We start from the raw sequence: 15938 nt of genomic DNA on the forward strand, positions 1-15938 counted from the left end.
TGATATTGATAGATAGCGTATTACATATTAATATGATAGTGTAAGGAAGGGGCAGGACCAGATAAGCGTTGCTTCTTTCGGTCCCTTCGCGAACAAAACCATTTGTCTTGAGCCATGTTGACATTATTGCTTCCATGTCTAGGAAGATATATTTTATCTGATTTGTATTTTATTTAGTTTTAGTTATTTCAAGTTCGTGTGTTTATGCTTGTTCGAGATAAATAAAGATCAAATCAAATCAAAACATTATAAAATGGTTTGTACAAATTAATAATTATTATTATTATTGTTATTTTAACTGAACATATTTACTTAAAATACATAAAATGTGCCACCAGGCTATCAGGTCCCCTAATGAACGTGATCCCTAAAAGAAAATACAGGATCCAGGAAATCTGACTAGGACTGTAATGATACATGATCATTGTTTTCATGAGCAGCTTGATGTCTGATTAGCGCTACACTCAGTAGTACTAATTTATATATTTGATATCCAGTTCAATCACCTGTACATTGTATATTACATTTGCACTCTGGTTGGATACCAAACTTATTTTCATTCTACTGTACTTGTAGCTGTAGCCTATAATGACAATACATTTGAATCTAATCTAATCTAACCAGGTTGGGAACGCCGGAATGAGTTACCTGGTACAACACAATGCTTCTTCAAGAGTGTGTTTTTATTAATCACCCGTCTGTTTTAATTTTTCTTCTCAGAATTCGCTTCCTACCAGTCGCTGAAGTTCGAGTCCATCTCCGTGGAGGCGTTTACGTTCGGCGACGACCAGTACGTGGTGTTCGCTCAGCCCTTCATTGGCAAATGCAGCTTCCTGGAATGGGATCATGTGGAGATGGTGTTCAGAAACTACGACGATATTGACAGTAAGCCGAAATAAATGTCATTATGACGTTATAGTTGTGGAAAGTGGTCAATTTTTCCACCGATGTGTTATAGCCCCGTTCGTGACTGTGATGCAGCACGCCAACGAGTGAAACTAGTCCAACCTATGTGTGTATCGTGAGAGCGCGAGGGGGCATGTCGTCAGCTCGTGACTGCAACTTGTTCCTGTTTACGGACGACTCAGCCCTGCTGGTCTCTGACAAGAACAAGTTACAGGTTGAAAAAACCCTCAGCTCAGAACTCGGCAGAATCTGCACCTGGCTCGCTGATAACAAACTATCATTACACATGGGCAAAACAGAGTCCGTTCTCTTCGGTTCAAATAACAAACTCAGCAAGACCGACGGCTTCTCAGTTACAGTGCGGGTGACAATATTGTCACAAGGAAAGACGAAATTACCTACCTGGGTTCCATCCTAGAGGCAAATCTTTCCTGTGACAAAATGGCATCCAATTAGGGTGGCCAGACGGCACGCATTGCGCGTGATTGTACAGCATTTCTGTCTCTTTTCACGTGTCACGCAAATTGAGACCATGTCCCGCATGATTGGTTGTCATCCGCGCTAACGTCCCCCCCCCCCCCCCCGAGAGAAGACCGCTTGGTCCAAATTTGAAAAGGGGTAAAACAATCCCAAATGGTTTAGATTGAAAACGAATTATAACAATAAAAAAGATGCGAGTAGCCGTTCGTGTAACCGGTAACCACCCCCCCCCCCCCCGCACAAATCAGTGCAGGTGGAAGATAATCATATTCTTTATTATTGTGCCATTACTGTTCCTGCTCTCATCACTGCAGTAGTGCCAGTGTGAATCCCTGGACTTGTGAGTTGTTTTGGTGAGTTACTTTTGTTAGTCAAAAGTCAAAGTCAGCTTTATTGTCACCTCTCGTAATGTGCAAGACATACAGAGAAATGAAATAGCATTTCCCCCTTCCCACGGTGTATATATAACGAACACGATCTAATATAAACATAAAGTAACACAATGGACAGTATACAGGACTACAATGTAGACAGTAGCTAAAAAAAAGTTAATGTATGAGTGAATGTAAAAAAAGAGGTAAACGAGAACTTTTAGCAGCATGGTACATAGTAAGTATGAATAATAAATAATGGCAGTAAAATACAATAATACAATAATGGCAGTAAAGTGGCAGTGAGATGATGGACATGGCAGTAAACTAATATATGATGTACACTAACTAAATAAACTAAATAATGGCAGTAAAGTAAAGTGGCAGAGGGGTAGTCCAGAGTCTGTGGGGGGCAGGTAAGAGAGGGGGGGGGGCTGGGTGTGTGTGTGCGTGTGTGTGTGTGTGTGTGTGTGTGTGTGTGCGTGTGCGTGTGTGTGTGTGTGTGCGTGTGCGTGTGCGTGTGTGTGTGTGTGTGTGTGTGTGTGTGTGTGTGCGTGTGCATGTGTGTGATGAGACTGGGGGTCCAGACCTATAATCATCATAAGTGATTGTAAGTCTGGGTGGTCATTTTATTTATTTTGAGTACTTAACACCCATTAGAGACAAAAGGAAAATAAAATAAATGAATAAGGGCAAAACATATATTAGGCTTGTGGTCATTTTAATGAGGACAGTGGCGGATGAGCGAGCTGGATTCCCTAAAGGTTCACAAAGTTATTGTTCCAGCCTCTGCTATGCTTCTGCGAGATCAGAAAAGTCTTCTCCGGTTTGTTGTGCTGGTTGTCCCTGGCAACACTGCTCTCATCAATCGTCTGGGGTAGCGCTGGGTGCGCTTGTTTTTCCTTCTGCTTCTCTCCTCTCTCCGCCAGTTCCTGTATTTAAAGACAACAGCCCGCCCCCTTGCCGTGTCGCCCTAGTGACGATCGCTAGGGGCGTCACTTCTTTCTAATTGGCTAAGCTTGACGTCGGCCATTTTGAATCTTAAAGGGGGCTGGTCATTTCTATGTACGGACTATTTTACCATTCTCCCTCCTTATATGGAAGATTCCAGTTTTAACGGGCCGTCTCTCCTGAACAGAAATAACCCATGAGTTGCTTCCTAGTTTAACAGCTAAAAGTACTTTGTCATGCTTTTATTGTCTCTAAACTTAGAGTTTATTCTTTATTTTGACTAGACAGTTTCTAACAGTCTTTTCTTGAGTTCTTGGGCCTTCTAACTATATATTTAAACCTAATTATTGATCTTTAACCATGCTTATTGTATTCTGTCTATTCTAAAGTATTCTTTGACTTAGTTTTAACCTTTTCAAACACTCAAGCATGGTAACCAACTTCTAATTTTAGTCTATCATATGTGTTGTGAAGGGCCAGATTAAACCGAATATATATATATTTATTATATATATATATATTTAATTGTATTTGTATATTCTCTAATATTCCTTGATATCCCTTGTATATTCCTTGTACAATATGCATTGAATATCCATTCTAGCCTACTGAACATCCCATAATAGTCTCCATTCTACTATTGGTCGAGACCTTGGTGCCAGGCTGCCATACCCCCCAGACCCAGTTCAAACGTACCGCTCAACATGTACGAACAAGTCCTAGTTCCGCGTAGGAATCTGGCTACCGCACCACTAACGGTACTATTTGTTCATAGTGCGTATATATACTGCGCTACTAAAGTAGGACTTTCTTTTAGTCCAGTTTCTTACCCTCCAATAGAGTCACAGACGTAAAGCCTCCCCGCGACGCCACGTGTGGGAGTAAGGCCAAGTTCGGCCTACCATCGGTATTGAGACATCGTGTATATTAATATTTGAATAGTCATATTTGGCACTATATCGTCGAGTTGGACGTAGTCTATTAAGCTAATAATAGTCTATTCATATGTAGTGCTTCGTGCGGTGAGAATACTATTGTAGTCAGTACCCCATCGTTTCGGGCAGAGAACTGGCTGCTTATCCAGGGTGGCCGACCCCATGTGAGGCTGCACCCGAGGAGCCCCAGAGCCGACGAGCGAGTGGACCTGCATACCGGATTATTCTACCGACGACAGCCCGCCTTCCCAGGCACGGATTATGCTTTGTATACAGTGATTATTCTATGGATAAAGACCAACACTGCCGTGTGTTGGAAAACCCCCCCCCGGAGAGGACGACAGGTGAGGAGACGCTCTACACGACGAGGTCGCTTCACGTCTCTCCATCGTGGACCGGAGGAAGCCGGCCCACAGAGAGTCCAACTGCTTTCATCTGTGGATCGAGGATCGCTGAGGCACCGAGCCGCACAACCGTGGGTTCTCCCAGGATACCCTCGGCCAGACGGATACAGCCAGACTCTACCCCCCCCCCCCTTCTCCAGTTGTCTTACAAGCGACCGGAATTCCCCCCTAGTGTATCCAGTTCTATAATCATTAAAGTATCATTGCTATTATTCCTTAAATATTCCAGGTTGTATATTTACCGCCTGCGCCACCAGAGATTGGACGTTCTCTATTGATATACCAACGAATACTCATTTGCCATAAAAGTGCATCCTATTTCAAATCATAAATGTAATTAAGTGATTGCTCTACATACCTTTTGCTATGTATTAATTATTATTAAACGCAGACTTTCGACTTGGTACATTTGTGTTGGATCGTTTCATCTACGTGGGAGTGTTTACCATAATTATTTATGCCTAGTACTGGGTGGCCAGAGTCTAAAGTACAAGAGGTAGTGGTAGTAAGTATCATATCTAACAATACAGTCAGGGAATTGTACCCCTCAGTTACAATTGGTCCTTCGAGCCGGAGGGTAATTAGTGTAATATTAATATAGTGTTATTAATATTGAAATGGCCTATGATGAACACTCCACGAAACGATCCTCCTAACCAACGCCCGCAGCGCGAACGACGGCTCCCTCAGTACTTAGAGGCTTACGCTGTCAGTCAACAACCTAGTCTTCTACTAACAGTAAACGCGGTAAAACTAGAAAGTAAAAGTATGTCTAACCCCAACGCCCAGACTACCCCGACCATAGAGGCCCCTACGGGTTCTAATGTAACTGACCAAGTTCACGGTGGGGACCAGTGGGAACCAGACATGACTTCACACCCCGCCAGTACTGAAGAAGTAGTCCCCGATGAGTCCCGGGAGGAATACAACGCTACCGAGAGAGAACTCGGCACGGAAGAAGACGGGGAGAGCACCGTGGAGATAGAGCTCCAAGGCTCCGCAAGGAGTACCCCGAGGGAAGGCTCCCCTATACAACCGCCTTCTCCCAGCGAGGCAGAGAGGACCCTACAGCAGGCCTTCCTCATCAGCCTGAACGCCGCTGCTGAACGCGACCGACTGCAGATCCAGCAGCGGAGCGAAGAAGAGCATATACGTCTAGAAATAAGACGCATTCAGAGGGAAGAGAATGTGGCCCGAGACCGAGCAGACAGCCAGCGAGCAGCTGCTGGTGCTCTACGGGACGCAGAGCGCGACAGACAGCAAGCGCAACTAATAGAACAGCTGATCAGACGGACAACACCCTCTCCCTCCGCCAGAGGCTCCAGGAACTCGTCTAGACACACCTCCAGGGCGGCATCCCCTAGCCGAGTAAACAACCCTGAACTTGACCAACAGACGAGGTCTATACCCCCCACAGACCACCTCCCCCCACCGGTCCAAGCGAGACCTAGCAACCGGGAAGGAGCAGCATATCCTGTGGAGAGGCTAAACCAGAGACTACAAGCACTGGATGACCTAACTGAAGACGAAGAGGAAGAGGAGGAGAACCACGCCCGACGACAGCACAGTACTCTACCGGACCAGGAGGTCCGGTACAGCCCAGGCTATACTCCCGCGGAGCTGCGCTACAGACCCCCGACTCTATACCCGGGTGAGCACGACGCACGACCCGCACCGAGGAACAGCACCTGGACAAGCGGGCCATGGTACACTGCCGGTACCAGCCCATACCAAGGAGCGGGAGGAGACTCGCCTAGGAGGCCTCTCCCCCAACGCTCGCCGATGTATCCACAGTCAGCGTCATACATTGGCACGCCTATGGTACCCGACTTCACCCAAGAGAACCGGGCCCAGTATACAGAACTCCGCATGTGTCTGGAGACCATGTTGGTGGATGTATTGGATGAACGCCATAAATACGCCATCCTACTGAAGCACTTAAAGGTACCCCGCGCACATAATATAGCGCTCGCCTACGCGACTTCCACCACCCCATACACAGCAGCGCTGGTAGCATTGGACCAGAGGTATGGGCGCATATGGGATTACGTGATCCAGGAGATCCGACACATCGACCGCTTACCCCCAGCAATAGACAATCGAGCACTGGACGACCTGTCCATCAGAGTGCAGTCCCTGGTAGGGATGTTGGGAGCGCAGAGAGAGAAGGGGAGGCATGAACTTTACGCCAACTCAAATGTGGAAAGGATCTTGGAGAAGCTGCCGCCCGCTCGACAGGAGCGTTTTAGGCGGCAGAGAGACCACAGAGACCCGAATGGCCCCGAACCGAACCTCCTCGATCTAGCAGACTTCCTGGCGAGAGAATCAGCAGCCTACGGCTAGATACATTCGGACGGAGCACCCCTGGCTCCAGAGAAGGAACCAGACGACTAAATGATGGAAGAAGATCGGTGACTGTGATGCACCAATCGGAGTCAGTACCGAGCAGCAGGAGCCACAGTACCCCCTCCAGAACGGAGAAGTGGAAGATAGTGTGCCCCTACTGTGAGAAAGAACACTGGCTAGCGCAATGTGACTCCTTCCCCAAGCTGAACGCGGAGGAAGCAAGTCAATGGATAAAGTCCAACAAGCGCTGTTTTCGCTGTGCGCGCTCACACATGGCAGCCGAATGCCGCTTAAAGAAAAGGTGCACCAAGTGCGATGGAGCCCATCTGGACATACTTCACGACAGTAACAGACGGCGCCCTTCACCCGCACCATCCAGCAGCAAAGCGAGCGTCATGTACATCGATCCCGCCAGCAGCAGTGGAGCCCGAGTACTCCTAAAAGTAGTGCGTGTGACACTAAGCTACCAGAACAAAGTCCTGGACACTTACGCCGTCCTCGATGACGGGTCAGAGAAGACCCTTCTGCTCGCCTCCGCTGCGGCCCAGCTAGGGCTGCGGGGAAGCGAAACCCAAATGACAATTCGGACAATAAGACGAGATTTGAAGACGATAAAGGGCGAGAATGTCTCATTCTCTATCGCAGCAAGCGGCCAGCCTGAGCGACGGTACCAGATTACAGACGCTTTCACCAGCCAAGAAATAGGACTGTCGCGGTACACATACCCCGTCGCCAAGCTGATGGAGAAATATGCACATCTGCGCAAGTTACCGATCCCGCTCATAGACAATGCTATGCCGACCCTGTTGATAGGCTCCGACCATGCAGACCTCATTGTCCCGATAGACCGGGTTCATACCGGACCCCGAGGCTGTCCTGCAGCAGTCGAGACCCGTTTGGGATGGACTCTCCAAGGCCCGCTCGCCAAATCTCTCAACCGAAGTACAGCCACTAGATGTCTCCACTCCCGAGTCACAGAGGGAGAAACCGCACTCCTGCAACACGTAGAGCGGTTATGGACCTTGGAACAAATGCCCTTTAAGAACGGAAAGAAAGACATTCGCTCTAAAGATGACATTTACGCCATTCACCTCCTCGAGACAGGGACCAAGAGAGTCCCGGTCAACGGCGTGTTGAGATACGCCACGCCACTCCTGCGGCGAGAAGGAATGCCTACTTTCCACGCCAAGACAGACGCCACAGAACGGTACCTGCTGAACACGGAGCGGCGCTTAGCCAAGAACCCCGCCCAAGAGAGTGTATACCCCGCTGAGATTGAGAAGCTCATCACAGCGGGACACGTCACAAAGATGGACATTAAAGAGGCTGACCAGACCACTGAATCGTGGTACGTGCCTCACCACAAGGTCCATCACAACGGTAAAGACCGCATAGTATTTAACTGCAGCTACCAGATCGGATCCCAAAATCTGAATAAAGAGTTACTGCCCGGTCCCACACTCGGCCCCTCCCTACTCGGCGTTCTACTCCGCTTCCGCCAGGAAAGGGTGGCCATCAGCGGGGACATTAAAGGAATGTTCCTGCAGGTGAGATTAGTAGAGGAGGACAAGCCCCTGTTACGGTTCCTATGGAGAGAGAAGCCAGGAGATGAGCACCCAGCCATCTACCAATGGGAAGTCCTCCCCTTCGGAACGACGTGCAGCCCCTGCTGTGCTACATTTGCACTACAGAAACATGTAGCAGAGGACCCAGCAGCGGACGAAGAGGTCCGACACAGCGTAAAGAACAGCTTCTACGTAGACAACTGTCTACAAAGCCTTTCAACCCAGGAAGAAGCCGAGGCTCTCCTGATTAAACTCCGCGCCTCATTGATCAAAGGCGGCTTTGATCTCAGGCAGTGGGCCAGCAGCGATCCGCAAGTACTGCGCAGCCTCTCCTCCGAGGACAAGGCAGCCAGCAGCGAGACCTGGATGGCTACAATCCCGGGAGAAGCCCAGGAGATGACCCTGGGATTGGTGTGGCGATTCAAAACAGATTCGCTTCACTACAGACACAAGCCCCTGACTATGGAGCAGGGAAGGCCGGCGGCGGCGCCGACCACCAGACGGAGTGTGTACACAACACTCGCCCGACAATATGACCCGCTAGGATGTATTCTACCGTACACCACCAGGGCAAAAATGATTGTACGAGCATTGTGGGACAAGGACTAGGGCTGGGACGACCCCATTCCCGCACACCTTGCATCCACCTGGAGAGAGTGGGAGATGGAGCTCCACTCACTCCCAGGCGTTAATATGCGCCGAAGCTACTTCCCACCCACGGTGAGGCCAGAGACATGTAAAATGGACTTACACGTCTTCAGTGACGCCTCAGAGGTCGCATACGGATCAGTAGCCTACTTGCGGGCCCAAGAAGAGGGGGGAGAGATCTACACAGCATTTGTCTTCGCCCGCTCGAGAATAGCCCCACGCAAGCAACAATCTGTCCCGCGCCTGGAGCTCTGCGCAGCCCTAGCCGGAGCGCACCTAGCCACGCTCATCCAACGTGAGCTCACCATACCGGTGTCTAGAACAATCCTGTGGTCAGATTCCACGACAGTACTCGCCTGGATCAAATCGGACTCATGCAAGTACAAAGTCTTCGTGGGAGTCAGAGTCACCGAGATTCAAGACTTAACCGAAGAGTTAACCGGAGAAACAGAGTGGCGCTACGTTGATACAAAACAGAACCCAGCTGACGTCATCACCCGGGGAATGCCCCTAGATGACCTCACCCGTTGCAATGTCTACAGTGACGGCCCAGCATTCCTAAAGCTCCCGGAAGGAGAGTGGCCCACGCCTATCCCGAGGGAAGCCAGTCAGGAGGAGGCTGAGAATAAGAAGCCTGTGTTCTGTGGATTGAGCACTGTTATCTCCGCAGACCCCAACATAGATGATTGCACTACCATAGAGAGTGCACACAAAGGACATTCCTACTGCACTACCTACTGTCTCTACAGACCCGCCAGAAGTGGGTAAAGGAGAGAGACAATTTGACAGAAGGAACAGTCGTCATGATTATTGATCAATCACTGCCCAGAGCTATGTGGCCGGCCGGCCGCGTAAGCAAAGTGATCACCGGTGCCGACGGCAAGGTCCGAGCAGCTGAAGTGCTTGTCCAGGGTCGCACTTACACCCGTCCCGTGGCGAGGCTCATAGAACTGCCCCGACTCCCAGACACAATCGATGATGACCATGACCCTATAACCCTATGACTTTGTGAAGTTGACTGACCCCTACAGCAAACCCTTATGTGTAAATAGACAACGCGATTAATCTGTCTCTGCTTAACTGATTAGGTCTGGGACCAATCAGGGGGTGGCTGTTGTGAAGGGCCAGATTAAACCGAATATATATATATTTATTATATATATATATTTAATTGTATTTGTATATTCTCTAATATTCCTTGATATCCCTTGTATATTCCTTGTACAATATGCATTGAATATCCATTCTAGCCTACTGAACATCCCATAATAGTCTCCATTCTACTATTGGTCGAGACCTTGGTGCCAGGCTGCCATACCCCCCAGACCCAGTTCAAACGTACCGCTCAACATGTACGAACAAGTCCTAGTTCCGCGTAGGAATCTGGCTACCGCACCACTAACGGTACTATTTGTTCATAGTGCGTATATATACTGCGCTACTAAAGTAGGACTTTCTTTTAGTCCAGTTTCTTACCCTCCAATAGAGTGACAGACGTAAAGCCTCCCCGCGACGCCACGTGTGGGAGTAAGGCCAAGTTCGGCCTACCATCGGTATTGAGACATCGTGTATATTAATATTTGAATAGTCATATTTGGCACTATATCGTCGAGTTGGACGTAGTCTATTAAGCTAATAATAGTCTATTCATATGTAGTGCTTCGTGCGGTGAGAATACTATCGTAGTCAGTACCCCATCGTTTCGGGCAGAGAACTGGCTGCTTATCCAGGGTGGCCGACCCCATGTGAGGCTGCACCCGAGGAGCCCCAGAGCCGACGAGCGAGTGGACCTGCATACCGGATTATTCTACCGACGACAGCCCGCCTTCCCAGGCACGGATTATGCTTTGTATACAGTGATTATTCTATGGATAAAGACCAACACTGCCGTGTGTTGGAAACCCCCCCCCCGGAGAGGACGACAGGTGAGGAGACGCTCTACACGACGAGGTCGCTTCACGTCTCTCCATCGTGGACCGGAGGAAGCCGGCCCACAGAGAGTCCAACTGCTTTCATCTGTGGATCGAGGATCGCTGAGGCATCGAGCCGCACAACCGTGGGTTCTCCCAGGATACCCTCGGCCAGACGGATACAGCCAGACTCTACCCCCCCCCCCCTTCTCCAGTTGTCTTACAAGCGACCGGAATTCCCCCCTAGTGTATCCAGTTCTATAATCATTAAAGTATCATTGCTATTATTCCTTAAATATTCCAGGTTGTATATTTACCGCCTGCGCCACCAGAGATTGGACGTTCTCTATTGATATACCAACGAATACTCATTTGCCATAAAAGTGCATCCTATTTCAAATCATAAATGTAATTAAGTGATTGCTCTACATACCTTTTGCTATGTATTAATTATTATTAAACGCAGACTTTCGACTTGGTACATTTGTGTTGGATCGTTTCATCTACGTGGGAGTGTTTACCATAATTATTTATGCCTAGTACTGGGTGGCCAGAGTCTAAAGTACAAGAGGTAGTGGTAGTAAGTATCATATCTAACAATACAGTCAGGGAATTGTACCCCTCAGTTACAATATGGTAACTTAACTTCTAAAAGATCAATCCGTATCTTGTTTAGTCTCAAACTGATCCATACAATAATCTAAAACCGGTCTAGTCTAATTTCAATACATAATACTTTATAATTTAGTTTACTGTTGTCCAAATTTAGGCAATTAATTACAAAGGAGTTCCTGTGACCAGAAGGCGACCAGGTGCCCTCTCCTTGGAAGTTGGACCCATAAAGATTGCTATTTCTAACAGTGGGTCCTTGAGTGACCTTTGTGTTAGGTTCTGGCTTGTATAAACAGGATGAACTGCTGAACTGCTAACTTTCTTGTCTTCAGGCCCCATATATGGCCTAGAGTATTTACAGTTGGCCTAATCAATCACAATGCATCCATTGTGGGGGAAGGTTTTGTCAACAGCCATCTGTTCAACTGTTAAACTTACTGGCAGCCAGAATCTGGTGGTATCTAAATTACCTTGTGGTTTCCTGTAGAATCTATGTGAAGGGGGAAAGGGCCATTTACAGTTGCAGCGAGAGAGATTTTTTTTATTCTAACTGACGTCTATTGAATATTTACCATTGTATAGTCGGTTTGCACTTTTTAACCTATTGTTTTTGGCCAGATTTAAATGCAGATTAACTGTTTGCTATACCTCTTATCACTCGGATTCGTCCCGTAGAATTGTACCTTAAGGAATCAGTAATGTTTCATTTTGATAATTTACCACACCATGTTCTCGCAGGCTCATCTGTGCAAAAGCGCATCGCAGAAGGTGCAAAAGGTTCTGAGAATTCTGTTCCAGCTAAGAGGCAAAATAATGACCCAGATACTCTTTTCACAAACTGCACTATAACCGGGAATATTACCATCAATTTAAATAAACCATAATCACCCTACAAAAACAGTACTGTATTTGTAAATCTGGTATGTCATAAATGTCTAGATGTAGCAGTACTGTCTATCTGTATGTCATGTGTATCATATATGTTATGATGAATTGAAAATGGGGGACCCTGATGTAAACAAGACGAAAGTCTTTCTCAGGTCTGCATCCCCTTAACAATTGTATGTATTGAGCCGTACTGTACTTTACCCATTCTGCAATCTGGTAATAACATTTTCAATCAATCTCTCTCTCTCTCTCTCTCTCTCTCTCTCTCTCTCTCTCTCTCTCTCTCTCTCTCTCTCTCTCTCTCTCTCTCTCTCTCTCTCTCTCTCTCTCTCTCTCTCTCTCTCTCTCTCTCTCTCCCTCCCCCTCTCTCTCTCTCCCTCCCCCCTCTCTCTCTCTCCCTCCCCCTCTCTCTCTCTCCCTCCCCCTCTCTATCTCCCTCCCTCTCTCTCCCCCCTCTCTCTCTCCATCCCCCCCTATCCCCCTCCCCCTCTCTCTCCCTCCCCCCCTCCCTTCCCCTCCCTCCCCCTCTATCTCTCCCTCCCCCCTCTCTCTCTCCCTCTCCCTCCCTCTCTCTCTCTCTCTCTCTCCCTCCCCCTCTCTCTTTCTCTCCCTCCCCCTCTCTATCTCCCTCCCTCTCTCTCCCCCCTCTCTCTCTCCCTCTCCCCCTCCCCCTCTCTCTCCCCCCCCCCCTCTCTCTCTCTCCCTCCCCCCCTCTCTCTCTCCCTCCCCCCCCTCTCTCTCCCTCCCCCTCTCCCTCCCTCTCTCCCCCCCCTCCCTCCCCCTCTCTCTCTCCCTCCCCCCTCTCTCTCTCCCTCCCCCACCTCCCTCTCTCTCCCTCCCTCCCCCCCCTCTCTCTCCCTCCCCCTCCCTCTCTCTCTCTCTCTGCAGGCATGTCCACGGTGATCTGTAAACCTCTGGTCATCGACGGCCAGCTCTTCGTCATCGTGGCGCAGCTGTTCGGCGGCTCGCACATCTACAAGCGCGACACGTCGGCCAACAAGTTCATCAAGATCCAGGACATCGACATCCTCAAGATCCGCAAGCCCAACGACGTGGAGACCTTCCGGGTGGACGGCGAGGCCTTCTTCGTGATCGCCGACAGCTCCAAGGCCGGCTCCACCACCATCTACAAGTGGAACGGCAACGGGTTCTACTCGCACCAGTCGCTGCACCCGTGGTACCGCGACACCGACGTGGAGCACGTGGAGATCCAGTCCAAGGCCCACCTGATCCTGTCCAGCAGCTCCCAGCGGCCTGTGGTCTACCAGTGGAACAAGGGCACCAAGCTGTTCGACCGGCGCACCGACATCCCCGAGATGGAGGACGTGTACGCCGTCAAGCACTTCCGCGTCCAGGCCGACCTCTACCTCTGCCTGACGCGCTTCATCGGCGACTCCAAGGTGATGCGCTGGGACGGCGCGCTGTTCCGCGAGCTGCAGACGGTGCCGTCGCGCGGCTCCATGGCCTTCCAGCCGTTCACCGTGGCCAGCTGGCAGTACGCCGTGCTGGGCAGCGACTACTCCTTCACCCAGGTGTACCGCTGGGACGCCAAGAAGGGCCAGTTCGTCCACTTCCAGGAGCTCAACATCCAGGCGCCGCGGGCCTTCTCGCCCGTCTCCATCGACGACCGGCAGTTCCTACTGGCCTCCAGCTTCAAGGGCAAGACGCAGATCTACGAGCACCTGATCATCGATCTCAGCACTTGATCGATTGACTTTGCTTTGATTGGTTTAATCGGTCGGTCGGGTCGGTCGGTCGACCGGCCGATCGTTTGTACATAGCTGTTAGATAGCGACGCCGGACACAAGGTGCTGATTGTACAGGTGTGAAAGGGATTAGCGCGTTAAAATCCTGACTTGAGAACGACGGGCATCGTTCTTATCATTTTTATTCGCTAATCTTCCGTTGAAAACAACGTACGATCTTTGTGGAATGTTGAGTTTTTGAGGCACAGTGTTGTTGTCTTGAGTTAGGATTATAGACCCGATGTTGCCGTTAATCTACATGCATGACCGAGGTCTCCGGCGGGGGCCCCCACCCATCCTGACCCTAACCATAACCCAGCGGGGGGCCACCCATCCTGACCCTAACCATAACCCAGCGGGGGGCCACCCATCCTGACGAATGCAACGCTTTTTAATCATCCACGTTTTATTGCCACCGTTAAATCGAGCATTTGGCCAGTAGTCATTTTTTTCCACGTTTTTGTTTCTTTCAACCATACATGTGACTTAACACTGTATATGCATTTGCAAAATCTCATACACTGTTATCTCTCAAGGAAAGATAACACAACAAAAAAGGTACTTTTTAAAATCTATTTATTAACTCGTTTAAGATTCAGAAACTCTGCCAAAATGAAATGTTTACATTTTTCTTGTCTTTCCCACTTGTAAGCAAAATTATTTGTAAATGAAGCTTTTGTAAGTTCGAGAGAGACCACGCCCCGTTGGAGACGTGTTTGTTAAGGAGATCGATATCGTTTTTGAGATTAGTTTGTAGTTTGGGGGAAATGCCAACAGGAATGTTTGCGCGCGAGGATCTACGTCCTTGCGACGTACATTTTTAATCGATGGTTTGTACATTTAAAAGTATTGAAAAGGTTACTAATAACACTGTGTTTTTCATAACGTAAGAACTTTTTTGGGGCACATTAGGGAGCTATTTTCACACGACGATGAAAAACGTAACTGGATAACTATTAACTTTGACTAACACATGTATGCAAAATGTAATGATTATGTCATATTGAGAAGGAAAGTTGTTGATTATTACCATGCCATTTAGACTGAATAAATGCTTACATCATTGCATCGTGTAACGGCTGTTTTGTCTCAGCTCCCCCCGCTGGTGATGTGGGAGTATAAACACCAACACGTCACAAAGCTAAATATCTATCGTGAGTTTATTTCCCCTTGCGGAAAAACTTGTCGTCATTTTAAGTTGTGTAAATCATATGGATTAAAACGTACCTGATAAATAAAAACTAAAACCTTTCCCGTCATTATTTTGTCTGTGATTTCAGCCGCCAATGGCAACTAGTCGGGGGAAGACTAGTTGCCATTAAAGGTGCTGTAAGCTAAGCAGTATTTATTTTGTTAAAGTAAGTGGTCTACGTTTTAAAATAATAGCTCTACATTCCGACAGCCATCACTGATACAGAGTGTCTGGTCAGTAACATGGGTCTGACAGCCATCACTGATACAGAGTGTCTGGTCAGTAACATGGGTCTGACAGCCATCACTGATACAGAGTGTCTGGTCAGTAACATGGGTCTGACAGCCATCACTGATATAGAGTGTCTGGTCAGTAACATGGGTCTGACAGCCATCACTGATACAGAGTGTCTGGTCAGTAACATGGGTCTGACAGCCATCACTGATACAGAGTGTCTGATCAGTAACATGGGTCTGACAGCCATCACTGATACAGAGTGTCTGGTCAGTAACATGGGTCTGACAGCCATCACTGATACAGAGTGTCTGGTCAGTAACATGGGTCTGACAGCCATCACTGATATAGAGTGTCTGGTCAGTAACATGGGTCTGACAGCCATCACTGATACAGAGTGTCTGGTCAGTAACATGGGTCTGACAGCCATCACTGATATAGAGTGTCTGGTCAGTAACATGGGTCTGACAGCCATCACTGATACAGAGTGTCTGGTCAGTAACATGGGTCTGACAGCCATCACTGATACAGAGTGTCTGGTCAGTAACATGGGTCTGACAGCCATCACTGATACAGAGTGTCTGGTCAGTAACATGGGTCTGACAGCCATCACTGATACAGAGTGTCTGGTCAGTAACATGGGTCTGACAGCCATCACTGATATAGAGTGTCTGGTCAGTAACATGGGTCTGACAGCCATCACTGATACAGAGTGTCTGGTCAGTAACATGGGTCTGACAGCCATCACTGA

The 15938-nt window shown here is 48.5% G+C and overlaps 1 protein-coding gene across 1 annotated transcript in view; it reads left to right on the forward strand.

Moving 5' to 3' along the window:
• The window catches only part of LOC311234413 (leucine-rich glioma-inactivated protein 1-like), a 53393-nt gene extending 38540 nt beyond the window's left edge, over positions 1–14853 (forward strand). Inside the window, exons 7-8 of the mRNA XM_084321583.1 lie at positions 721–885; positions 12905–14853. Of these exons, the coding sequence (XP_084177709.1) occupies positions 721–885; positions 12905–13722 (983 nt within the window). The 3' untranslated portion in view covers positions 13723–14853. The remainder of the gene's footprint in view (positions 1–720; positions 886–12904) is intronic.
• Positions 14854–15938: the final 1085 nt, after the last annotated feature.

Source organism: Notolepis coatsorum (genome assembly GCF_963971535.1).
Source record: "Notolepis coatsorum genome assembly, chromosome: 9".
Taxonomy (NCBI): domain Eukaryota; kingdom Metazoa; phylum Chordata; class Actinopteri; order Aulopiformes; family Paralepididae; genus Notolepis; species Notolepis coatsorum.